At 41.9% G+C, this 26,194-nt stretch overlaps 1 protein-coding gene across 12 annotated transcripts in view; it reads left to right on the plus strand.

Moving 5' to 3' along the window:
• Positions 1 to 427: 427 nt before the first annotated feature.
• LOC116451723 (ankyrin repeat and KH domain-containing protein 1) overlaps positions 428 to 26,194 on the plus strand; it is a 101,193-nt gene continuing 75,426 nt past the window's right edge. For 11 of the 12 annotated variants that reach the window (XM_032125396.1, XM_032125397.1, XM_032125391.1 and 8 more), the window contains exons 1-2: positions 504 to 782; positions 15,213 to 15,366. In XM_032125396.1, the coding sequence (XP_031981287.1) occupies positions 504 to 782; positions 15,213 to 15,366 (433 nt within the window). Of the gene's footprint in view, positions 783 to 15,212; positions 15,367 to 26,194 lie in introns of all 12 variants that reach the window. The other variant, XM_032125390.1, reaches the window with a different exon arrangement.

The following is a 26,194-nucleotide window of genomic DNA, read 5'->3' on the forward strand; positions in this document are numbered from 1 at the left end:
CGCTGACGGAGCCCTTCAGAGGGGTTCGAAGGGGAGGCGGGCCCAGGGCACGCAGAAGCCAATCGGAAGACGCCAGACGCCGTGAGTTTGAGCGATGTGCCTTTGGACCAATCAAAACCGTGATTCCTGGATGCGCTTTGATCGACAGCCAGTTTGCCCTATCGGCGCCCGCAGCTCCGCCAAGGCACATGATTGATGTTCACGGGGGCCAATCATATCCCGCAAAGTTGAGGAAGCGAGGTTGTGCGAGCGGGGCGGGGCGGCGCACTCTTACCGCCTCGGCGTGCGCTCTCAGGGCAGCATGCTGGGAGCGCGTGACGCGTCCCTGAGTGGCGGGCGCGGCAGCCAATAGCGCGCCGCCCCCGGCCCAGCGCGCCCAATAGGCGTGCGCGGAGCGGCGGGGGGGGGCGGCGCGGCGGCCGCGGCCGGGTAGGGTGTGAGAAGTTAGTGGCGCTGCCGCGGTGCCGTGAGGGGACGGAGACGGCCGGGCCCGGACCAGCGCGATGCTCACGGACGGCACCGCCGCCGCTGCCGCCGACGAGGAGATCGACTCGGTCGCGCCCCGCGCGCCGCCCGCCGCCGCCGAGCCGCCCGCCGCGGCCGGGCCCTCCCCGCTGGGCCTGCGGGCCGTGCGCCTCTTCGGGGAGGCCGGGCCCGGCGGGCCGGGAGGTCCCGGCGCGCCCGCGGCCGGTGAGGCCGCCCTCGACTTCAAGCTGGCGGCCGCCGTGCTGCGGAGCGGGGGCGGCGGCGGCTCCGGCAGCGACGAGGACGAGGTGTCCGAGGTGAGCGATCCTGGCCCGCCCTCCTTCCCCTCCGCCGCTTCCTGACAGGCCCGGCCGGGGCCCGCCCGCCCTCCCGCTCGCCGCGCCGGCCGCACCGCACCCGCTCGTCCCGGGCCTCCCGCCGCCATGGGCGGGTCCCGGCGGCCGCGCACGGCAGCGCGGCCCGGGGCCGTGGAGGAGGCAGCGAGGGCGGGGGTCTCGCCCCGCCGCGCCTCCCGGCGGCCCCGGCGACGGGCCGGGGGCGGCCGGGCCCTCTGCGCGCCGCGGCCGCGGAGCGGGATGAGGATGTGTCCTGATCTCAAGGAGCGGCTTCCACCTGGGAGCAGGTTTGGAGGGGGAGGCGAGATCCTGCACCCGACGGAGAACAAAGTGAAGTCGTCAGCCCCACTATTCCTGCCCTGGACTCGGGGTTCCCAGACACGGATAAATTCCTGTAGATATATCTATACACACACGCTTTTATGCAACAGAAATATTTCTTACTTAACAAAATGGAAGAGGGTAATGGAGGTGTCTTCCTTTGATCTTCCAAACCTGCGGAGAGGTTAAAAGGGAGGGTGTGGAGGTGGGACGGGGGCCTTATCCCAACCCAAATGGAGCGTTGTTGGACCTGTAAACTGGCATCTAATGGTGCTTTACGTAGCCTAGGGAGAGAAGATAAATGAAGGCTTTTATCTGACACTGCTGCACCAAAGGGTGAATCTTCTTTCCTTAGTAGTGTCTTAGCAAAAGATGGGATCACAGCTGCATCACAGTCCTTACCTAGTTTTAGCAGAAAGCAGGAGAAAGTGGCTACTGCTTGCAGGCTTTTTGCAGTTCCTTTGGGCTTCTGCAGGAGGAAGAAAATAGCCAAGGTGATGCATACCATTTTTAATTTGGAGGCCAAGCAAGTGTACTTCAGGATGTGTCCTTGTTCCTTTTGAAGAGATGGAAGGAGGGGAGCCTGCAGTCATCCTCCTGTGGCTAAATTTTTTGCCTTCTATTGATGACTGTGTTGTGTCCAGCCCTCCTGAAACCTGAACCAGGTCTTATCTGAATAAAAAAGTGATGAAACTGATGCAGATCCACATTTGCATTTTGCTCATGGCCACCTAAGCTACATTAGAAGCGGTGCTAACAGCAGGTCGTTTAACTAAACTCAAAATCTAATGATCAGGCAGATGAGCACTTGTATGTGAGCATTCCTTGTGCGATTGATGTCCTGGACAGACACGTTCAGTCCCATATGGAATTAGGTGTTCCGGTACATACCTGTTTTGGGGAGCTGGAAGACCTACCGTAGATAGAGTAGGACACAAGTAATTGATGAGTGTCTGCTCTCTAGGAGGTCTTTTATGTCACATTTTAATGTATCTTTGAAGATACAAAGCGGTAGCTACAGAACCTGGAAAATGATGGGAAGTGGGCTATGTCAGGGTGTTTATGGCTCTTTACAAGGTGAGCAGAGTCCTACTTTAAAAGCTTATCCCTTTTGAACCCACCCCATTATTTAAGGGATGTGAAGATTGGACAGGTAGGGTGTTTACTAAGCACTCTTTTGACTAATAGCAAGTATTAAGAAAGACGGCCTATTATAAATAATGTGTCTGGGAGGTTGGCATTGAGGTCAAAAAAATAAAGGTTCCCAAACAGCTGTTAAATGTTTCGTTGGAAAAACCTGGGGAAACGTTCATCGTTTAAAATATAGAACAGAAGAAATCAATTGGAATTGAAATACTTGAAGTTTTCCAACACACGCAGAGAGGAGGTGGGCTAATCTCAAAGCTGAAATTGCCTGGGGAGTTCTTCTGTCTTGTGTTTCTGGTTGTGGAGAGTTACCTGGGGAAGAAGCATGGGTGGGAAGAATGTGCCTAGGCTAGGCTACATGGCTGGGAGCACCAAGGGGGAATTCTTTTTTTTTTTTTTTTTCTGAGAACTAAGGAAGCACCTGTTGTCAGTGGTGGGGGTTTCTCTTTGTTTGTTTGTTTTGTTTTCTTTTTTGAGCAAAGAAAAGGCAGTTAAGGTCCAGGGATGGAACACTGCAATTCTTGAACAGCGCTGCTTTGAGAAGCTAGTCAGTCACTGTTTGGACTGTGGTCTTGTGCCATGAGTCACTGATTTGGGTGTATGCCTTCAGCTATTACCAGTGGGTGGAATTAGTGAGAACTAAAAGGGAGAATTAAAAATAAAAAAAAAAAAAGTGAGTTTTTGCCATGCTGCCTTGATCTGTACTCTCCTCTCTACTTTTGAAGCCATAAAAAGAATGGTACAATATTCTGTAGGCTCTGCTGCATGTCTGCAGTGGTATTTAGGTTTTGTGTCCTTGTATTAGTCTGAGTTTTAATATGCTAAAATAATTGGACTGGTCAAAATGGCAAAATAGTTAAAAAAGAAAATCACCAGGGAAGTGCAGGACAAAGGGTGTAATGAAGCATTTATCTAGAGAATGAAAAGAGCAATATATTTTAACCTAACCTTTTTGAAAATATATTGCATTTCTTAGATCAGATCTCCACGTACTTTACAGTGGAGAGTGCTGTCCCCATTTTACAGGTGAAGAGGGTGTGCCCCATTTATCCTGGCCTGCAGAACTGGGAGAAAATCGAAGCTTTCTGGTTTCCTAGCTCAGTGTCTGCCTATGGTAGTGACCAGGCTCTTGGTTGGGAAACCAAGGACTAAAGTGGATCCTGTACAAATGAGTTGTATCAGGTCCACAAGGTGAAAATTAAATGCAGCTGTGCAGAATATTTTCTAGAATTACCAGTTAAAATTATCACATGCAAAGAGAAACAATTGCAAGCTGAAGCATGTCTTTTGGCATGGAGGGACGAGGCCAGGAGGTTTGCGCTATTCCTGTGTAAAGCAGGCTGCTGTGAATCTCCTGGGTGCTCGGAGAAACTTCCACCGCTGGTTGTAGCCTGAGAAATGAAGTGTTTTTGACCTCAGTGTAAATAGTTGCTTAGTTGCCTTCCAAGCCTGATCAGGGTGTGAACACAGCCTGCAACTTGTTTAGAGTGAAATTTTTGGTGTGACTTTAAGTGTATTATTACCACTCCTTGTGAATTTTGCTGGCACTTACGCTGGTGCCAAAGGCACGAGCATTGAACAGCCTCCTCCACCCTGGCTGGGAGTGCTGTAGGTCAAGGTGAAGGTGTGCAGGGAGGGCAGTGCTGAGTAGTGCATGTCCATGGGGTCTTTGGTGGCCACAGAACATGCAGGTCCTCCTCAAAACCCTCACAGCAGCAAAGTGTGGCAGGCAAGAGTTGAAGCAGGTGATAAATGTGGCTGTGTTAGTGCTTGGGGACGGTGCGTTTGCTGAGCTGTTGTAAATCAAGTAGGAGAAGCTGGCGGTGCCGACAGAAGTACCAGGGGATCTGGGAGCTTGGTTCAGTAAGTGGCCTTTGGCAGTGAGTGTACAAATGTAGCAAATCTCTCATATTCTGTAATTCAGGGGTTTGGAGGCCCTCAATGACAACTGGAGCTCAACCAGCCCTTGGCTATGGAGTCAGCTCAGCTCTCGGCTTCCCTCTCCTGAGCTGCCTCCACGAGCTCGCCTTACTTAAGCCTGTACCTATTGCATAAGCCTCTGGGGATATTTACATAAAGCATAATTAAAAATCAGACATAACATACCTCCTACAAGGAGTAGGATGAGTAGTTGAATGGCATGCACTCCACAGCAGTTCAGTATACCTGGAGATTTTTTCTGGGGCCCCCCTCGCTGCAGTCTGAAGTCTCTTAATTGTTAAACTGGGTTTGGAATTCAGAATAAATATGTAGTCCGTTTCAAATTAGCAGTGTTGTCTATTAAAGTCATTGCTGTATTGTTGAACCTTAACATGGATCTGCTTTGTAAATGCTGTGCACAATGCATCTTTTGACTTCTGAGGTTAATGTAATGCTCAGACATTTTAGTTTTCATTGTATTAGAAACAATGTAAATAGCAGCTTTTTCTTTACTGTAAGGAATAGAAATTCAAAAAGTGGATGCAAATTCAGGTAGATAGTATTAAGCAGAAAAGCCTTTTCTCTGAAAAATGTAGTTTTCAGTTTAGCAGTTGATATTTTTCTTTTGACAAGGTCTTTCAAAGTTGAGGAGGTAAGAGGTGGAAGAAAATGTAACATTTTCTTCCAGGAATAATTCACTGATTAGAAAACATCAAGGGATAACATGTTCAGGTTTCCAGAAGTATTGAGGTGACTCTTCAGGATGCAGAGAGCTGGTTAGTAGAGTGTTCATTTATTCCCAGTCTGGTTAGGCATCTAGCTTTCAGAAAAATCATGGTACATATCTCAGTAACTTTGCAAGTCTGGGCTGTGCTAACCAGAAACAAGCAGTGTAATTATGGTTAATACTGTTCAATAACATTTTACAATGAACTGGTTTCTAAGGTTTCTTGCAGAACTTGGGTCTCCCTTTAGTGCAGCTTGACCCAGTTGAGTACATGACCTAAAATAAATGTCAGCAACTGTTTTCTAATGATAGGTGTAGAAAGTAAAGATGTGAAATACTACTGTATAATTACATAAATATGCAGTGCAACCCCTTGGGAAGGAGAGATTTTCCAAATTTAGCAGAACATCTATATTTAGGTACAAATTTGCACATAGGTTTCACCAGTCAACTAGTTACAGTCTGGTGGGGGGTGGGAAGGGTTTGTTTGAGCATTAATGGTGAATCATGGGTTCTTGTGTTCTGATTTAAATTGGGGTTACCCAGCTGCTCCCCCATGGGCTTGATATTGGTTTGCTCTCCTGTCTCCTTTCCTTGCCTTGAGGGATACTGAAATCCAGATGTAAGGACAGCTGGATGGTGCCATTGAGACATTGTCCTCTGCTTGGAGCTCAAACCATCCCTACAACATTCACTTGACAGAAGGGTCAGTGTGAAGGGAAGGGAATACACAGGCACTCCTTTTTCTGTGCACATGTGTGGCCTGGCCTTTAAAACTGGGAGCAGCTCCAGGACTGAATTGGGGTGTTTGTTGGAGTTCACAGCTGGGGCTCGGACCCTGCAGGTGAGGAGGCTGCAGAGCTTCGATCTTAGTAGGTCATTTTGAGTTCTTGTACCATATATGAAGATTCCTTTAAAATATTAAGCTGTTATTGTGGAATAAAAGTGATTCTTGGATTTAAAACAGAGGCAAGTCTTGACTCATATGGAAAAAGGAACTTTTCTTAGGTTTCTTTCCCACTGAAAACTTCACAAAGCAAGAAAAATAACTCCTGCATCTTGTTTGAGGACTCTTTGCAGCACTCTGTTTAAGTTAAGCTCTGAAGCCTCACTCTTCAGCAGGGTGCTTTCATTTGTCTTCTGCGGATGCTTTCTTGCCCAGCAGCCCCCCATGTGCCATGCAAACACCACCTAAAGGCCCCGTGTGAACCTTATCTTCCTAGTGGGAATGGCCTTCTGCTGGAACGGGGTACTGTAAGCAAACTTCAGAAATCAGTGATTTGTGCAAGTACTTAGGTAAATTAGGAAGTTTTAACCACTGAGGCCAGGCACTGTTCATCTCAAATAGAAACTTTCTTGCTGATACCTCTATGACCTTGGTCTATGATAAACTAAAGATTAGTTTGAGTTTGAAATGATACAAATGCTTCTTTTTTGTAGCAACAGACTGCAGTAACAAGGTTGCAACCTTTGTGTTATAAAACCATGCTGCCTCTGAGAAACGGGGGTACAGGTGAATTAATGTTTGAATTTAGGGGTTCATTTAGTTAGGATGATATGCTGTAGTTCATAATATGCACAGATATATATTGTAATAGAATACAGATAGTTTGGGTTTTTTTTTTCCCCCCAACAAGTAGTTCTCCCTTTTTGTTGTGAAAGTGCAGAGGTTTTATGTAGCCTATTTTTGGAGGAATGCTGAGCAAGTGAAATTTATGGAAATGCATCCTATTATAGGATAGTATCTTCTTTTTACTCTTGCAACTCATTGCTTAAGAATTTTTTTCTTATGTAATGTTGATTATTTGAAAGTTTTATGAGATACTAGAAAATTTTCTCAGTTTTTGCAGTATTGTGTATCTTCTGCTCAAGTACAGGAAGAAAGCACTTATTATGATAAAACATAAATAAAATAATTACTCCTGTGCTTGATCCTGTTACTTCTTTCCTGCTTTTTGTGAGATGAGACCCCTTACTCACTTTTGTCCTTTGCTTTCAAGAGGGAGTCAAGATTTTTTTTCAGAAGTATTTTCATCTTTAGCTCTTCCAAAGCATCCCAGAATCTGTAGGAAAAGTGCTGTAGACTGAGAGGGATTGCTCACAGTTGAATTATGATGATGTGTTTGTCCGAATGCTGGTGGTAGCTGAGAAGAGACAAGTGTGGCTGGCCCTTCTGGCCGGGGAGCTTTTCAAAGGTTCCAAGCTGCATACCCATCTTACAGGAAGAAAATATTCCCTAATAAAAAAAAAAAAAAGAGAATGTTTTATTGACTGATGGACAGTGGGCCACCAGAAAGTCATCTCACATATTTTTAACATTTCATGTTTTAGCATTAGGTTTTAGCTGGGTCCCTAAGTTGTTCTCCCTTGCCTTCAGTAAAACATAGGGATTACTAATTAACTAAGATTTTCTTCTAGGAAAGTCCCTAAACCTGTTGAACTTTTCCCTTTCCAAAATCATGAATAAAACTAAGAGTGTCACATGGCAGGTAGGTCGTAAGTCAGTCGTATTTCAAACCAAGGGAAGAGGGGAGATCAGTATTTGGGGCTGAATGATCTGCTTCCAAACTCTGATCATCGGTCATGGTGACTTCTGAGCATCACCTGTTTATAGAGTTCCTCCACAGCCTGAAAGGGAGCCAGGGGAGAAGGGAGTCTCTCACATGAATGCTTGACATTTAGGATTTCTTAGGATAAATCCAACAGTTTAGATAAATGTCTCTCTTTTAATTGTTTTTATAAAATAGTTACATTTTAAAGCCCTTATAGTGCTACATATTGAATTTTCAGTGGATTATAGCTTAGGCAGGGCTCTCTGATAGTTTCTTTGAAATGACTAAGTGATGGCTCAGGAGTTACATTGAGGTTTGTGCTGCTTTGGCAGTAGAACAGCATGCACAGACCTGCTTATCCAGGCCTTGAAAAGAATAGCTGCCACTAGCTTGGGCTCTGAGAGGGGCAGAAAGCCCAGGATGATTTTCAGTTTGCTATAAGCCTCTAGATAACTTAATTAGTCACTTTAAATGTTGAGACTCCTCTGTCTGAAATGTATAGGTTGGCCTGGAATCAGATTATCGAATTACTATTGTATTCAAGATCCACTTGTGCGATTTTTTTGTCTGTTTAGGCATTGTCCCCTTGGACTGAAAAGAGATCTTAAAAGGTCATTTCCAAGAAGGTGGCTTAGAATGCTTCCCATCTTGGTTGGGTGTGAGCTTTTACATCAGCAAACAAATGCATCTATTCTTCTGTCTTAAAAGTTGCCTTCACTTTGTTTTAATGCTTGGGATTTAATACTTGAGCAAGGACACCATCCTGAAAGCCCTGGCTAAATTGATGCAACAATTCTGTTTTATATTCTAATAAATCAGAATACTGAGTTACGCCAGCTGTGAGGAAAGAAGAGGGGCTATTTCTGTGGGAATATTACATAGAAAAAAAGAGGTGAGGAGGGAATTCCAGAGCACGTGGGGGAGATGGAGCACCGAAAACATGATTTAGAGTGGACTGAGATAGAATACAAGAAAATAAGGAGTGCTTAGTGCAAGTGGTGCTTATTTTAGTCAAGTTTCCTGGTCTCCATTCAAAGGTTTTCTTTGGTATAAAGTACAGGTCAAGAATTGGCACTTGATTTACTGGGATTGATGTGAATTTTGAATAAGCTTCAGTTGTCAGTTCCAGTTCTGTACATGACAGCTCCTTGCTGCAAAAGATTGTTTTGTGCATTGGGAAAATATAGTCATAATTATTTTTGTTTATCAGACATTTAATATGTGGTAGCTACAGGCTGGTTTTAACAGTTCTTTGGTTTTTTTCAGTAGTTACTGAGATGAGTAAAGCTTTCTTTTCTGCTATACAGAGAAACTTTGTAACACTGCCAGTTTCTCGTACCAAGAGGAGTCAACCTGTGTGTTCTGAGCCTTAATTCTGTGAGGGCTAACAGGGTGCAATCATGTTGCTTATTGTTGTGAAACAGTGTTTTAATAAAAATAAATTGTAGTGTTCCTGTTTCTAGAAGATCCATAGATCAGACGGCTCTTTCCAGAAGCATGTGATAAGGGGTAGTTTGTAGTATTCAGAACTACTTAAATAGCATAGTGTCAGTTGTTTGCTTAAGAGAGAAATCAGGTAAGTGGTTAAATTGACATGAACCTTTTGACAGGTGCTTGTCCAGGAATGTCTGCTTATGGTTCAGTACGAGTGCAAGAAAATTGAAAACCAGGGTCAGCAATCTCTGGAATGGAAGAGTAGTACTACAAAACATTAATTCTGATTTATTGGTTTTTCTGCATGTTTCAAAGAACAGCTGTAATTTTGAGAACTGACTGGTGACTTGGGGTGCCAGGCTTGAGACCCTGAGGTGGAGTAGCCATTAAGATGTCACTCCTTGCTCACTGCCTGCTGTTTCTCCCATCATTTTAGTCAGCTCGTGTGGTAGTGCATCAAGAACATGGTGTTACACATGTGGATGTTGGATTCATGGCCCACACTGTGTGTCTGAGGGCCTTTCCTTGCCTGCAGCAACAAATCTTGAGGTTGTGTCCACCTGTATTTACACTGTATCTATAGCAGCGTCTGCAACATGAACCTTTTCTGAAATGAGCTCACCGCAGCCCAGATCCTATAGCTGCTCGTTTCATTAGCCGGTAATTGCTTAATATCTATGGGAATAAAGGCTGTCCTTTAGATAATCCTGCCTCCAGTCAGTCAGCTTTCTATTGCAATCAGAGCTAAACAGATTTACACCCCTTCTCTCCCCATCCTCCCAATCTAATGCCTTGCCTGCTGCAGCAGGTGCTGAGCACTGACAGCTCCACTTAAAGGTGGAGCTGTGGTCAGATTTATGGCTTCACAGGGAGCTGAGGTGATCTAATGCCTTTCTGTTTCCAGAAGAATGATCTTCCAGCTTGTCAGACCCCTTTGTAAGTCCATGAAATTTAGTAAAGTGGTAGAAAAATTACTTGTTTCCTCCCCTGAGTTTTCTCCCTTTTTGATGTGTTAAAGCAACCTATGAAAGTGTCTGACAGCTGCCTGACTTGTCACAAGGTGAGCAGTGACTGGAAATGATGCTTCATGTACTTTATGCTCTCCATTGAGGTGGTGATGACCCCAAGCACGCTGTGCCCCCCTGGGCTTGCAGGGTGCTGTGTAATCACAGCATCCATAGTGCTGGACAATGCTCTCTTGGTGATTCACAGGTCACGACTGTCTTCATGGCTTCTGTCTTCTTGGGCTGGAACTTCTGTTTTTTAATGAAAGAAACTGTCTTCAGAAATTACAGCTCAAGCCAAACAGAGTGGGTATGGTTTTATATCATTAATTATGTCTGAATTGTTGTTCCCATTGATTCTATGTTGTTTCTAGGTACTGACTCTAGAGTACTTCCCTGAAGTGTTTATTTTCTTTCTGTAGCTTTGAAGTGCCAAGAAAGGACAGTGTCCTGAGACCCCCCTGAAAGGTTTTGTGAAAATACCCACATTAGTGTGTGGTTCTTCCTCTTGCTTTACTCCATCTCTTGAAACTGAAATGGTTGTGCAGGAAGGCACCTTAAGCAGGTGCAAAAATGTTTGGCTGGGCTGGCAGGGGAAGAATGTTGAAAAGTGCATCTTCTGGTAAATCAAAACCGGGCCTTTTGGTGGTGTTAAGTCCACACCAAGGGGGTAGTGCTGCACTTACTTGTTGCAGGGAGCATCTAAGAGTGTCCTGTCAGGGACAAAGTCCTTCACTTTACTTTCTCCTTGGAATAATTATGGTTTTGAAGCTGACATCCTTTATATGTGAAATTCAAAGGTGTTTGATGTCAAATTTGAAACACGAACTCATTTTTAGTCTTAACTTAGTGCTGTGTCCTATCATCATTCCTCAAAACTTTTAGAGCAGGATTGCAAGTATTAATCCAATATTGACATTCAGTTTAATAAAGGACACGACACCACAAACTGTTAGAGGTTGGGTTTATCAGACAAATCCACACGAACTTTCTAGTGTGATTCTAATACAGCATTGCACATGTTGTTAATTATGGAATGAAAATGTCCAAATGGAATTGTTATAGAAATAATTAGGAAGGGTTTCCTAACATAAAAGAGAAATTCAGGTACTCATTTATTTGCATTAAAAATAGGAGTTCAGGAGTCCCAGTCGAGAGCTTGGGAGTCCTTATTTGTTAACACTCCACGAACAGAGCAAAGAGTATTGTTACCCCAAAAAAGTGTTCATAGCTCAAGGGGTTCCTGGAAAATACAATTTCAAGGAAATAATAATTTCACAGCACCTTTCCTTTCCTATCAACACTTTTTGTAAAGATAGTGTTCCCAGGGGCACTAGTTTGGCACAAATGGAAGGTAGAATGATCTGTCTCTGCTGCTGCCCTTGCCTGCAGGAGGAGGAGAGAACAGTGCTGTACAGCTACCCAGGAAGCTTTTCCATCGTCTGTAGCCTGTCAGGAACAGGCTATTTGTGAGCAGGTCCAGGCTATTCTGGGAAAAGTACTTTGCAGTAGTGCAACATAAAGAAGATCGGTTTAGATTTAATATTAGAAATGTGTTGTAACCCTGCATGTCATTGTCCATCTCACCAGAATTGCCAGTGTTAGTGGCGATGTTGGTGCCTGCAAAGTCCCTTTGCTACCCCTGACCTGCAGTAAACTCAGTCGTGGTATTAAGGTATAGACACTGATGGAGTTGAGGCCGCGTAGCTGCGATGTAGCTGCTCTGGAGGGAGGACCCAGGGGTGTAACTGGATCTGCAGAGCTGCGAGGCTGCTGCAGTCCTTGGCAGAACGTCAGGCAAGGTCCATCATTGCTGTGGAAGAGCACGAGACACACGGTGTGCTGAAGCCCTGCCCTCCGGTCCTGTGCAGCTTCTTGGGTTTTGACTGGGAAGGTGAAATTGTTTTGGCAGTTAGAATAATATCTTGAATCCATGTGTTCCTAATGAGCCTTCCCAAGTAAGATGCTTATTAGCTGCCCAAAGCAGCTCGCAAAATAATCCAAAAATAGCACAGTGACTGGTTACTCTATCACTTTGCTGCAGATCTGATTAGAATAGAGCAGAGTGCCTAAATTTTGCCACATGAACAGTGTAATATGTCTTCCAGGAATGCTAACATGAAATGTGTTTGGGTTTTTTACTTGCTTGTTTTGATTATTAAATAAGTTTATTTTTTGTTTGAAAAGCCAAATTTGTTTGACATATTTGGGATAGTGTGATTTTTAAAACAATTTATTACTAATATGTGATCATTGTAGGTCATGTCCATTCACAAGAGGCATCTGATGAATTAGGTGATTTCTCACTCTGCTGTGAGTGATAAGATATCCAACTCTTCATTCTCTCTAGCTTTGTCTTAGTGTGTGAGAAACTGCATTGATTTACAGAAATGTCAGATGTTCTAACTTGAAAATACATTGAAGTTTGTTCTGGGAGACTGGCGGCGATGCAGCTATTTTAACATTTTGCATATGGATTTTCAGTATTTTCACACTGAAGTTATATTTGTATTGTGGGTATGTTATTAAGCTCTTACAAAAAATCAAAACAAAACCTAAAAATTGATGCTTAACATGTGCAGTAATAATGAAAGCATCTGCTTTCCTGTGATATAAAACTATGATGAAAATACTGTATGTGAAGCAAGATTTTTTGTGAGATTTTAAATGTGCAAGGTCTCTGGAAGTACAGTTGCTGGTGTAAGGAAGAGCAGAAAGGCAGGAAGAGTTGAAAAAAGTGGTGAAAAGAGCAGACTGCACCAGTACTACCCAAGTTGTATTCTTAAGTACAAACTGTGTGTGTAATTCACTTTAATTAGTAGTGTTTGCACAATCATTGTTAAAAAGACAGACTTGTTTAGAGGTTCCTGTAAGGAAAATGTATTCCCTGTTGGGGAGAGAGAGGTTCCTTGCAAGCTGAGTATTTGTGAATAGTGGATTAACACTGATTTAGGTTCAAGGGGTGCACTGTTGCCTGTAATATCCAGTAAACATATCCCAGTGAGCTTGGGCTGGTAGCAGTTGGGGAGAAAATGGTCCGTGTCTTTCCCAAAGTGTCAAAACCATGAAGTTTTAGAACTTGCAGCAGGGCAGCTTCTGGCAGGTTGCTGCAAGGCTGCTGTGCTTCCCTTTGCCTGAGGGTTGCCTGGCTCTTCCCAAGGCTGAACCCTGAGGCTTGCCAGGAGCCACTGAGTGTTTCTCCAGTGCTTGCTGTTCTCAAGTGCAGTTGCTTCAGTGGTAGGTGACTTTTTTGCTGCTTTTGGTGTGTCCTCAAGAGGGAGGACTGCTGTTAAATGTAGTGATGTAGTTGACAAAGAAAGATGTCCATAAGCATCTAATAAAATTTCTTGTATCTAGTTCTCAGCTGTATATAATGAATTTTCATGTACATGCAGTAGGATTTTCTGCCCTTCACCAGATCACACAAACATGTTGTAATAGGAATAATATTTCCATCATATTAGTACCTTGTGTAGTCTTGTGGGAAAAAATGAAAAACCCTGAAGTACTCACGTAGGTAAGGGTGAATTTTCCTAGAAGTCAGTTTTGCATCAGAGCTCATGAAAGCAGGGAGTCTTTAAGCTGGCTATGGACTAACCTGGAATTTGAGTTCTGCTGAGGGGCATCTTACTGTAGGGATGCATTTTGCTGTGAGTTGTAAATAGCTCTTCTTTGTAGTACAAATGTGTATCACTGGTTTAGGTCGCTATTTTTCTGCTCGTTTAAATGTTCTCTTTCTTGCAATGACAGTTGTCTTGTTTTAGGACCGTTGCCTGGACTAACCTAGAAATCTTGCTTCTCTGAGCACCAAATCAGAGCCTGCTGCCTTACCTTTAATATTTGTGTCTGGTACACAAGATCTACTATCTGTAAGCTGGCCAGGATCACACATATCCACTGAGATGTGGACCTCATGTTCGGTGTTCCTAAAAAGTCATACTTGTTCCCTGATTCCCATTATATTCCAATGTTAGCATTTCACTGACACACAGGGCTGGCTCAGACACCAGGGGATAGTGTTACAGCCATTTACATATCAAAAAGGGGAAGAAATGAGCGAACCCAAGTTGCTCTTGAATAGCAGTGCTCTGTGCTGCTCCCAGATCCTGTTAACATTGTTCACACAATGGAGCGCTTAATGAATTTGCAGATGGCCTGATTTGATTTTTTTTTTTTTTTAAGTATAAATTTTCCCTTTCCAGGGGAAACGAGATGGTAGTTTTCTGCTGGGGTGAGAAAAATAGGGGGAAGTATTTTGTGGAAAACTGAGAAAGGAAGATGAGGCTGGGGTATGAAGTGGGAGAGGGCATTGGTGGCTGAGTAACAGGAATGTCTCATTTCTATGGCGTATTTAAGGCACCAGTAGTGTTGGTACAGATAACAGACAACATCTAATTATGAAATAGTGTTTTTGTCTTAAAATATTACTGAAAATAGAGGGAATTATGTCTGAACTTGGGAGATTCTGAAATGCAGCTCTGCTCTCATTAGAGTGTGAGTCAGGTGTCCTCCTTGTTTACTCTGGCAAGCTGTCATAAAACTGCAGTGTGTTATGTTGAGTAATTCCATGGGCTTGTGTTTGGAGGTCACGTGGGGCACTGGTGGGACAGCATTATTGCTGCTCGGTTGGAATACCTGCCTGCTTAATCGTTCTGCAGATCTGTTCTTGTCCAGAAAGCAGTGCAGACTGGGCTAATACTGAGTGCCAGCTTGGAGACAGCTGTTTTGGGGTTGAGTTTTGGTCAACTCTTGTGTTCATGATCAAAACAAAATCTTTGTGCTACCTCCATTGAAATTACTTTTAAAAGAGAGGTGAAAGGCATCTCGGGAAAACATTCCATCTTTCCCTGGCATTCAGATAGGTTCAGCTGTACCAAAGTCATTACTGGTGGCTTTTATTAATAACATGGTAGATGAGCTTCTGGTGACAAAGATGTTACAGCCTCTTGTGGCTGCCTGCTTGAGTTGTTAACTGTGCAAACATGCATAACACTTATTCAGTATTTAATCTGAGTTCACCTTGCTGTATTTAAGGTGTTTTAAACTGTAATTTTTTGCAGTATTTTTTTTTTATGTAGGGTTTTAGGGGTTTTTTTTTTGTAATTTTTAACTACCTCTTGAGTGAGTTTACCAGATGTTTTTTGCAGGTTTGTTCTATGTTCTTGGCAGATAAAACACAATTATGATAGTACAGTTAGATTATTTCTGTGGTATTTTTTTGGTAATATTTTAGATTTACTTTAAAGCTTCAAAAATAGTAAAACTGTTTTTCTAACTTGGCAAACAGGTTGAATCATTTATTTTGGACCAAGAAGATCTTGATAACCCAGTACTTAAAACCACATCGGAGTTATTCTTATCGAGTGCTGCAGAAGGTGCGGACTTGAGAACTGTGGATCCAGAAACACAAGCAAGACTAGAAGCCTTACTGGAGGCAGCAGGTACTTTCTTTGTATAGTTTTTTTTCTGAACCTGACTTGTACATGGATCTGTCAGCACATAAATTCTGACACTAGCAAAGTGTTCAGGAGTCTGGAAATTTACCATGATGAGCAGAACACGGAAAACAAGCTCATAACTCTTACAAGTGTTGCAGGTTGCTTGGCCCACTCTTTCTGTACATACAAAGTTAGAAAAATTAATTTTAATTAAATGGTATTTCATTGATTTGAGATTACATATGTTACCAGAGGGAGGATTAATGGGGAGAGAATAGAAGGAAGTAGGCTTGCTAAAATGACTTTTTTTTCCTGCTGCTTTGGTCAATATATAATTATTAATTCATTACTCCAGAAAAAATACTTTTTTTCTTTTTTTTAATTTTCACAAAAACATTTTTGCGTTCTGTAGTTCTGAGGTTATCAGTGTTGGAAAATACATATTAAACATTCCTGTTTTGGAACCAGACTTGATGAACATAGTTGTCTCTACATTTATTAGCTTAAGAGTGAAAGCTTGACTAATTCAAATCCTCCTATGATTTGTTACTGGGGTGTTTGCATTGGATTTGAAAATTATTTGTTAGTTTCAAAATTCCAAGGACAAAAAGATGTAAAACCCCTGCTTTGAAACAAATCCCATGTGATCATCATGGGTGTATACTCAGACTTGTAGTGGTGTGCTGAAATTGGAGTTTTCAGATGTTACTTTGGAACACTTAAAGAGCTACATAAAATAGCTCTTAGCTGTGTACAGTCTTAAAGGAGAACTTTATTCTGAGGAAGCAAAGGGGGCAGGGATTTGGGATTTGGGTTCTCTTTGCATTTTGGATTTGAAAAAACCCCAACGTAGAACACAGCATAGCTCTTGTCAGCAGGAAGTTGCAGCAGCCTATCTGCTGTAACTCTTGAGGACCAAACTTTGTTTTGCAGGGAAGACAATCTGTTCCTGGGATACTCCATGCACTAAGGGAATTTGAATAATTTAGTCCTTTTTAAGCACTTTTAAAATTGAAAATTGGGTCCTCTCATGTACCTGGTGGCTGCTGTGTCCCAAAGCCTGTTTCTGGCTTTATAAATTGCCAGTGGATCTGGCTGGTGTTATGGGGCAGTGCATCTCTGAGGTGCTTAGAGCTGGGGCTGCAGTGCTCACAGGGATCTCACAGTATTTGACATATGCAGGAGGTTCCTTTGCTGCTTGTAACACCTGTGAGAATGCAGTCTGCAGATTTCTAAGCAGTAGTTGGGTATTTGTCCCCAAGATTAGATGATTTGTTTTTAAGCTGAAGTTTCCCTGCCTTGGTTTTCCCAAGTACACGGGGAGAATGGAAGGAATCCGGAAAGAAGCACAAATCAAAAAAAGAGTGCCTTTTTTTAAGGACTTTGTTTCCCTTTCTAAAAAGACTGGACAAAATTAATGCCACTTGATGAATGTGTGAGATCAAAAGAGTGAAAATACTCTGGGGAAAGTTCTCTAGTTAAGCTATACTTGTCTTTCCCACTGTGAATTGGAACACTAAAAATATCAGGTTAACCTAAAGAAGATGCTGCGAATCTGGTAGTTCATTAATAAAAGCCATAATTTGACAGTGGGTGAAAAAGAAGTTAGTGTTTCTGGGAGATGTTCTATTATCTTCACTGGATTTATCTGCCTGGTTTTGCTGAAAATACCCTTTTTAACCCTAAGTGAGCTTCTGGGCTTCCATCATGGCAGCCTAGTGTTGGGCCTTTGTATTCTTTTGCAGTTTGGCAAAAGCAGGTGGTTTCTGCTGTTGTTTTAGTCTCAGTTCAGTCCTCAGCATTAAGGACAGCTTGGAAAAGTAGATGACAGAACTATGGCTCAAACATGAAGTTAATTTAAAGCCTTGTCTGTAGTTTCCAGGGGTAGCTTGGCCTTGGTTGTGATGGTCCCCCTCTCCTGTGATAGGCTTGATTCTGCCTTACAACCTAGAGGAAAATCAGTTTTGTATTTAGTGTCTTGGATTTCTTGGGGTTTCTCACATGCCGGATCTGTGGCTGTGTCATTAGGATCTTAATGAGTATGACTTGCAAAACTAGTTTTGCTCATTCTTCCTGAATCCTTTAGTGCTCAGATCTCACATGGACATGTCGTTTATTAGTCCTGCAAAGTAAGCTCCAGCAACTGCAGCCACATGGGATATTGTTCTTCAAAGTGCTTGTGCAGAAGTGGTTTTCAGCTATTGTGTACTGTAGGATTTGGAGGAGTTGTGTTTTGTTTGTAAGTAGCTGTCTTGATTTGAGTGCTGCTGCATACGCAAGTGTAGAAGCCAGAGGTTATTTGAACTGCTTGAAAATGTTTCTATGTATCTGTATATATATCTGTATTTACCCACCATGAGAGTGCTGGATATTTTTTCACTTGCTTGTTCAACGTGCTTATTCTTTTTCAAGGATTGTGGATGTTGAAGGTGACAGCCTTAAGCCAAATTTCTAGCAAGAGGGTTGTTCTCACCTTTCTTGGCATAGCAGCAATTACACACATGTACATATCCATGTGCACACAAACATAGATTTCTTGTGTTTGCCAGGTCCTCTGAAAACCTGCCTGATGAGCTTCAGTTTAGACAACCATACTTTATTCTGTGAAAGAACAGGCACTTTATTAATGAACAACTATCTTTAAACAACTGTCAGTGTTTGTATTATTTCACAAAAAAATAGTTTTACAATCTGAAGACCAAGAGAGCATTGTAAATATGTTTCAACCTTCAGAAATAGAAGATAAATTAAAACAATTGAATCCTGTTGTTTGGCAAGTTTTAGCCTAAGCAAACCAAATCTTGCATATCTTCCTTCAGTTTAACTCCTATTAGCAGAGATGGGATATATAGGTAAAATAACCTATGGAATGAGAACCATCCTGTTTGGAGGTTGTTTCCATTTTTCAGGCTGTAACTAAACAGATTATTGGTATTCTGAGAGTGGAGTCCTGTTCTGCACTAGAAACATTTTTCTCCACTGTTAATTAGGGTACTGTTGATTTCTTAAAATACCAGCTTTGAAAAGTCATGATTCTTGTGTGGATCTTCAGTAAGAAAGTCCGTTAAAAGCCCTTTTTAGGGACACTAGTTGATAGCTGGAGATGAGAGCTCTTTGCTACTGGGAAGGAATGGTTAGAGTGTTGCAAGCTCTTGCTCTTCTTGGGTTCCTTGTGGGTCCTCAACATGTGTTGATAAAAGGGCAAAGTGGGGAAATTTTGACTGGTTAAACCCGTTTCATTTTCTGTTCCCAACTTGTATCGGCATCAGGAAGGGGAAATGACTCTCTTGTGTTGTGCAGTCCTCTTTCTGTGGGTTGTTTTGTAGCACAGAGAAAGGTGTTGGTTCAGGCACGTGGCCAGATAAAAATCCTGGATGCCCATTTGGTGAATTCTGCACCAAAACCACAGAATTCTACAGAAAGTTGTGAAATGTCAAAATGTAAATCCCTGCAGTTAGATTACCCTGTTGACAGTGTTTCAGCGTGCTTTGGCAGAGTTTTCTGGGAAGTCACTTGAGGAAATAGCTTGAGTGCCTGTGTCCCTACCAGCAGAGATTTTAAGTGTGTTCAATCTGAACGTTGAAACACTTTGACAATAAAGCATCAAAAAAAGATGCAGAAGAAAGTGGTAAAGAAACTTTGGCTGCCTTTGGAGCACATGATGTTCCTGTTGAGTATCTACATAGGGAGGAGTTCTGTAAGCAGTGAGTTCTTCAGGACTCCTACTATTGTTTGCAAAGAGGCTTGTGAGGAAAATATTTTGAGAGGGAGAATGTTGAGCCAAAGGTTTGTTTAGTGAAACATGCGAATAGTCCATCCTTATGTTCAAACAGGGAGCAGAGTTATGCACATCCTTCTTTTCTGTTGAAATACAATATTAAGGTGGCTGGAGCCCCTCACATAAATGGTTTGGTGTTTTTGAGACTTTGAGGGATTAATTGTAGTGTAAATGGTGAAAGAGAAGTCGAGTTCTAATAATGTGTCTGTTAATACCTGTGAATTTCAATAGTTCATTCAGGCCTGAGGGCCTGATACTGTTCTTTGGAAAGCTGGTAGGGTGATGGGGGGAGAATAGATTGTGTATTTTGTAACTGGGAAAGGCAAGAAGTGGAAGTGATCACCTCCTTAGTGGGAATATAGAACACAGATCATGAGATCATGAGATCTACCTGCTTTAGGATAAACTGAAAGGTTAGAGTAGATTCAGCAATAGTGAAATTGAGTGCTTTCCTCTGTGTATGCTATTTCTATACCAAACCTGCTTTTTTTTTTAATTCTTGTGATGTGATCAAATCCATTCATTATCACTAACAACAAGGGTTACCAGGGAGTGAGCTGTGGTCTAAAAGAACAGTGCCAGAGAGGCACAGCTTGCTTTCATCCTGCGTCCGAGGGAACCCTTGGAAAGTGTCAGAAACTGGGCTAGAGAAATTCTTTGATTATGTTATTTGTGATGAATAAGATTCATGTGTGGACTTGGTGTTTCTTTTTGTAGGGCTGATGGGTAACTAAGCTGTGATTTGAATGAAGGTGGGCATTAGAAACTTAATGTCTGAAGGGTTGTCCAAGCTCTACTTGAAACTATAGAAGTGGAGGTCTGCAGAAAACAGATTCATGTTTGTCAATTTATTGGTTGCTCCTGTGTGCTTGTGGAATATAGCAAATGCATATCTAGATCTGTATTGGTGTTATGAAATAAAAAAAAGAGAAGTAGGGTCTTTTTGGGGGGGAATCAGAGAGGATTGTTGGAATTTGAGCAAAGATGTAACTTTATTGTAAAAATGTCACAATGTCAAATTTGAAGTGTGTTTAGCCTCCTTCAACACGGCCAAAATCTTACCTTAGTCCAGTTATTGTGACAGATTGTAAACCAAGAAAGGTTTTTCACCATAATTTGATCTGATCTAAAATACTTGGTGTTGTATGGACATGGTATACAGACCAAATACGAGAAACAGCTTTCCCTAGGGCAGTTGGAATAGGCTTCATGGTAGGTGTTTCTTTAGAGATAAAAACTGCACTGCCACTGAAATCACCACTGTCATGCTAACTGGAAAGCTTCATCCTTTTGAGATACTGGCACATTACAGTGACTTACTCACTTTCTTTCTTCACCATCTAAAGATTCAGAGTGGGAAGGAATATATGGTATGTGAAACATACAGATATGTTGTGCTTTTGAGTAAGTTGGATAAACTGAATTGTGTGCATGTAATTGAGTTATTAATATTATATATCTCTGAGATTTTGCATGATTTAAATATTTTTTCTAGTCTAGTAGGCTTTTAGATTAGAAAAAGTCTAGTCTAATCCTGCTCTTAGTCAACTTAACTTCCGTGCTTTGACAGTGTGTTAAATGTACCAGCTTCGTATTTTTTAGCTGTTTTCCAGATGGATTTTGCTGTGAAGAACAGTCTCATTGTCATAACACTTAAATTGATGCCTTTAGGTATCAGATGGCTAAGTTACCTTACCAGCTCTGAAAGCTATACTTTTGGAGTTCTTTGGCAAAGATGATTTTAACCTTTCTTAGAGGGGATGGGGAGTGGGGAGAGATGAGAAAAAAATTACCAGTTTTATTTTGTGAAGTATAAAAAATGGCCAGGGTTCTCCTCAATCTCTCAAGTTGACTACATATTTATATATATCTGTGTATGTATCTCAGAGGTATCATAAGTAATCAGCAAGTTCTTCATGATTTTGCCATAAACAATTTGTGCAATCCTCCTTTTATTCAGGATTTTTTCAGTCCTGAATATAGTTTGTATTAACTTGGCTTCTCCTTTCTATTTTCCTTCTGCTATATTTTATTTTTCATGCAATTTGGATTCTTTTGTAAGATAGAACACACTTTGCTCTCTTGTTCCAATATGGGGAACATATTCTTGCTGGTTAAAAACTATTTTCCATTCAGTATTGATTTCAGGACTTCTTCCTATTTTAGTGCTTGGAGTAGCCTCAGCCAAAAGGAATGTAGGGAGAGTTTGGGCAGGAGAAAAGCAGCAGTGCTTTATTGACAGTCCTGGGTAGTGCCTGAATTGAGGCAGGATGTACCTGGTACAGAGTTGTTCTCTTTGGTCTCAGAATTGTTCTCTTTGGTCCCTGTCTCTGCTTCCTCTCTCAGCAGATGGCTCTGGTGTTGTGCTGTCCTTGGGATGGTGGGAGACAGGGGAGCAGAATTGGGAACTGTGGGAAATGAAACTGTTATGCTCTCAGAAGTTTGAGTTCCCCAGAATGTAACTCTTCTAATGAAATGTGTCAGGAGAGAGTGAGAGAGTGGTGAGGAGGTAGACAAGCCTCAATCTCTTGCTTGTACTTCCTGTGAGAAGAGTCTTAGGAGTTTATTAAAAAACCTCAATTACACTGACTTGAAATCTATGTTTGCGTTTTTTATTGTTGTCTGCATTTGTCTGTCATGTCGTTTCCTTAGCACATGGTGATAAAATCAGAGTTTAGAAGTGTTCAAAAGAGAGTTTGAGCATTGGCTGGATGCTTTGGAGTGTGCAGATGATCAGATCTGAATCAATCTATCAGATTTCCCTTTTGGGTTTGGTTGTTTTGGTTTTTTGGTGTTTTTTTTTTTTTTTTTTTTTGGTTGGTTGGTTGGTTGGTTTTTTTTGTTTTGTTTTGTTTTGGGGTTTTTTTTGATGTTCTGTAGCTTAATATTCAAGCATGGTGGCAGTAACCAGTGCCAGCCACTTAGCTTCATACTGGACTAACTGGTAAGTCAGGTTGATAGTCTGGATGTAGAGCCACCCCTCCTGGAGCTGATGGAAGTGTCCTGTGAGGACTCATTGCATTAGAGCAGGGCTGTTGGCTGCCAAAACCCTCTGGGTCGTGTGCTGTGAGTGTCTGGGGACACCTGAGAGGAGTTACTGGAGCTCTTGGTGTGGGCTATAACACAGCTATCTATAACACCTTTGACAGTTTTATACTCTTATCAAATATTTGGGGTCTTTTAAAGTGTCAGAAGTAACAGATTTACTGACTCATCAATACTTTGCAGGGTAACACATGAATCAGTTGGGTTTTTTAATTGTTTACTCACCTTTGACAAAATACTACTGTTGTATGTTTAGGAAGTAATTACAAGCAGGTTTCTAAGAAAATAAATGCCGATATAGTATATGCATAGCGTAAGTTATTAAGTTCTGCTTATTTCTAGAAAGTCAAGCTACTTTTCACCAGGTGAATGAAAAACAAAATATGTAAAAATATGCTGCCACTCATCTTTGATTCTGCTTGTGGAAACAAGTGGCTTTTTTTGCAATGGGATACGAGCATCTTCATTTCCTGCTATAAATTATTTTGTGCTGTTTTACAGACCTTACTTCAAAAGCTAAGAACTTAAATCTCTAGATTTAGAATGAGTTGTAGTACATTAAACATCTTGCCCAAAAAGGCAGATTATATTCTTTGTGAATATGAATTATTTAAATACTTAAAGATTGAATACATACTAGAATATATTAAAAAAAATTATTGCATTGCATAAAGTTATCCTGCTTGTATCCGTAAGGAAAGTAGTTGTTGTGGGAGCAAAATGCACAGTGCAGTTCTTGAGGGACTTTTCCCCCTGTGTAACAACGCTTGCCTCCAAACCAAGAATTGTTAACTTGGCATTTAGGCATCACTTTTCTCTCAAATTCTGTACAGCTTCTTTAAGGTTTTTTAAAAATCTGGCTGAAAAAAGTCTCAGTAGCTTCAGTTTTATCTTCTTCTCTTCCTTCTCCCCAGGCAAATTCAACTGTGCTTGTGCCATTCCTGACAGGTGGCTTTAGGAGCTGGTTAGACAGACTATCTCCAGTGCTGGAAGCTCCACAGCATGCCAAGCCCACTGCAGTCCTTGGGATGAGAAGGTTTCTTGGACTGCCAGCCCTCAGGGTTATGTACTGAAATACGTAACTCAAGGGTGAAGGGAGCCCTGAGCTGCTTCCTTTGGAAGACCTTCGGGAGGCAAGGAAGAAAGATGTAGTAAAGCAGTTGATGGTTTTTAGTGGCTTTGTCTGCTTGTTTAAATGCATCTGTCTGGGTTCAGTGTTCCCTTTTCCAATGCAGCCATCCTTAGAGCTGGCTTACAGACTGATATCACCCTCAGTTATGTTTTTTTTTTTTTAGTTTGGTTGGTTTTGGGTTTTTTTGCTAAATAACGTTGAACCTTTCTCTGCCCTTAACTCATTTTCTTTAGACTTTCATCTGCTCTTGTTCTCCCCTGGAGTCTCTGTATGTGATCTCTGTTCTTCATAACTTTATGCCCCAAATGAGTCGTGTTACTGAAGTTGAGCTCTATTGATGCATGGAGAGAGGAGTGTTATTTCATCTGTCCTGCAAGCTGTGCTTTTGTTTATATATCTCCATTTGTTGTCTGCCTTTTTGCCTTTGGTTTGCAAGTTGAATTTGACTTTAAATCTACCACTACTTTTCTGAAGTACTGTTACAAATTATTCCATGTTTGTGCATTTGATTATTCCTGTGTGTGCAGTTGGCTATTCCTGTGTGTGTGTGTGTGTATATATTTTTTTTTCTGACACTCATGTTTGAATATGTCCTTTAAAAAAGCTTCTCAAGTCAGAATCATTATAAAGGCTAAAATTGTGTCTTTGCTTTCAAAGAATTAGTTGGCTATTGAGTAGCAGAGGAAGACCACAGTAAGCAAGAATGTTCTAACCAACCTGTCCTGACTTTGTCTAGTATTGCCAAAACCAAGTAAGCAGCATGCTTTGGAAGTCTCTGAAGGGAAAGTAGGAAGATTTGCTAATGAAAAGAGGATAAACTCGCACTGTGGCTGTGCTTTTGGCTGTTAGCCTTTGCCTATAGTGAGCACACCCAGTGCCTGATCCTCCCCAGCTGTAAAGACACAGCAAGAGGCAGAACAACTTTATTTTAGTCTTTACACAGATTAAGAGCAAAGACCTTTGCTTTAAAGAAGCAAAGAAGTTTGCTTTGGTAGAACCTCAGTTGGCTGGATTTTTCCATACTCACTATTGGAAGCAACTCCCTCCATTGGATTCATGCTTGTTACAGTTTCTCTCTGCATTGTTTTACTAAGTTTCTCCATCTGAAGAAACTTAGTAAAACTTGTTCTCTGTGGTGCCACATGTTGGATTCTGTGGTCTCTGATGGACAAACTCCTATCTGAAGCACCAGAGCTTCAGACACATGAACCTGGATGGAAGTTCATGTCTTCCCTATTGTTTTTAAAACTGCAAGAGGATGCTGCAAAAAAGAAAAGATGGGATGAGCCCCCTATGGCTCTTCTTGTAGAGGGTTAATAGCAGATGGGCGTGTTCTTTCTTCAAGTTGGGTCGCGGTAAAATAAATTCCGTATTTTCTTTCTGAAGACTCTTAAGTCTCCTGATTTTTGGTAGTTTGGTACTCCAATCTACCTTGGCATTCTCAAAGGTCTTACTTTCAGGATCTTTTGCTATGCAGCGTGTATGTCATGATGACAGTACGCTGAAAGGCTGTGGATCATTTTAGGCAGAGGAGAGGGTTTTATGAAGAGTTTCTCAGATGTTCAGTTTGAAACATGAATTTATACACTAGTCTGTGCTATACGCCATTAGTGTGGTGATTGTTTTTAAAAGAAATGCACTTGATCAGTCTCTGAAAATACTCAGTATTTTGGCTTGCTTTGCCATACGTAATTGCCATAAACTGGGGGCTAGAAGTCTGTGGGCTTCCGAGTTAAGTCAGTGATGTTACTGGCACTCAGCTTACTCTTAGATCTTTGCTTGAAAATGTAGTACTATTTTCAGATTTTTTTTTTTTTTACAGATAGTCGTTGAGTACTGTACTGAGTCAGAGTTGCTTTGTGATTCAGGAACAGCCCCTTGGGGCTCAGTTTCCCACTGACTGCCAGAAATTTTGAGAAGAGTTCAAGTGGGCTGTTTGCCTATAAATAGCACTCAAAGGTTACTTGAGTTCTTGCCTTCCTGCATCTCTGTTGTGCAGGGGGGTCATATCCTGGCGTCAGTCTCCATAGATACTTTCCCTTCATAAGCCTTAGGTTACTCAAAGAACAGAAAGTAATTCTGTCCTCTTCTCCTTGTCCCACTGAATAGGTGGGAGTGGCTGTAAAGTAACTTGTTTTCAAGGGACACAAGCCCTAAAGAGGATGAGACGTGAAATGCTGGGCTGAGTTAGAATGCTGGAAGTTAAGAACAGGAATTCTGTGCACCTTTCTCAGCGTGAATATTTTTTTTCTTCTCTTGGTGTTTTCCAGGGATATTTGAGGTTTTTCTTTGCTTCTTACCCTCCCACTGTGGACAGTGTCATTTCCATGTTCCTCCTTTCCATGTTTCAGTAGCAGTCTTAGCTCTTTGACATATATCTTTCAGATTCTTGGAGCCAAGCAATTGTCAGACTTGAAATGAGGAAAATACTTCTCTCTGATAAGGCATGAAAGGAAGAGCCAGGAAATGAAGAGTAATTGCCAACCATTAGCTTTGATATTTTCCTGTAAAATAATTAAATGAACTGTGTACATTTTCCCATAGTTCATGCCACAAAGTAAAAAATTCATAGGTTTCTTTACAGAGGTCATAATCTCTGGTTCTGGATCATTTACTAAGTTGCCACCTTTCTAGTCGTGTGGGTAAATATTGTACATACTACAATCTTAGCTTAAAATAAATTCCCCAAGAGTGACTTGAGGGTCAAAAACTACTTTGTGTAACCACCCAGAAGCAATCAGATTCTTTCTCCTCAGTCTCTAGCCTGGACGCTTCCTTGACATACAGGAGTGTCCGAGCTGATGCCCAAAGCTCAGAATTTGAGCGGAGCTCCTGTGATTCTGGCTGGGCTCTGGGTGGGTGACGGCAGCTCCCCG

Source organism: Corvus moneduloides, chromosome 15 (assembly GCF_009650955.1).
Source record: "Corvus moneduloides isolate bCorMon1 chromosome 15, bCorMon1.pri, whole genome shotgun sequence".
Classification (NCBI taxonomy): Eukaryota; Metazoa; Chordata; class Aves; order Passeriformes; family Corvidae; genus Corvus; species Corvus moneduloides.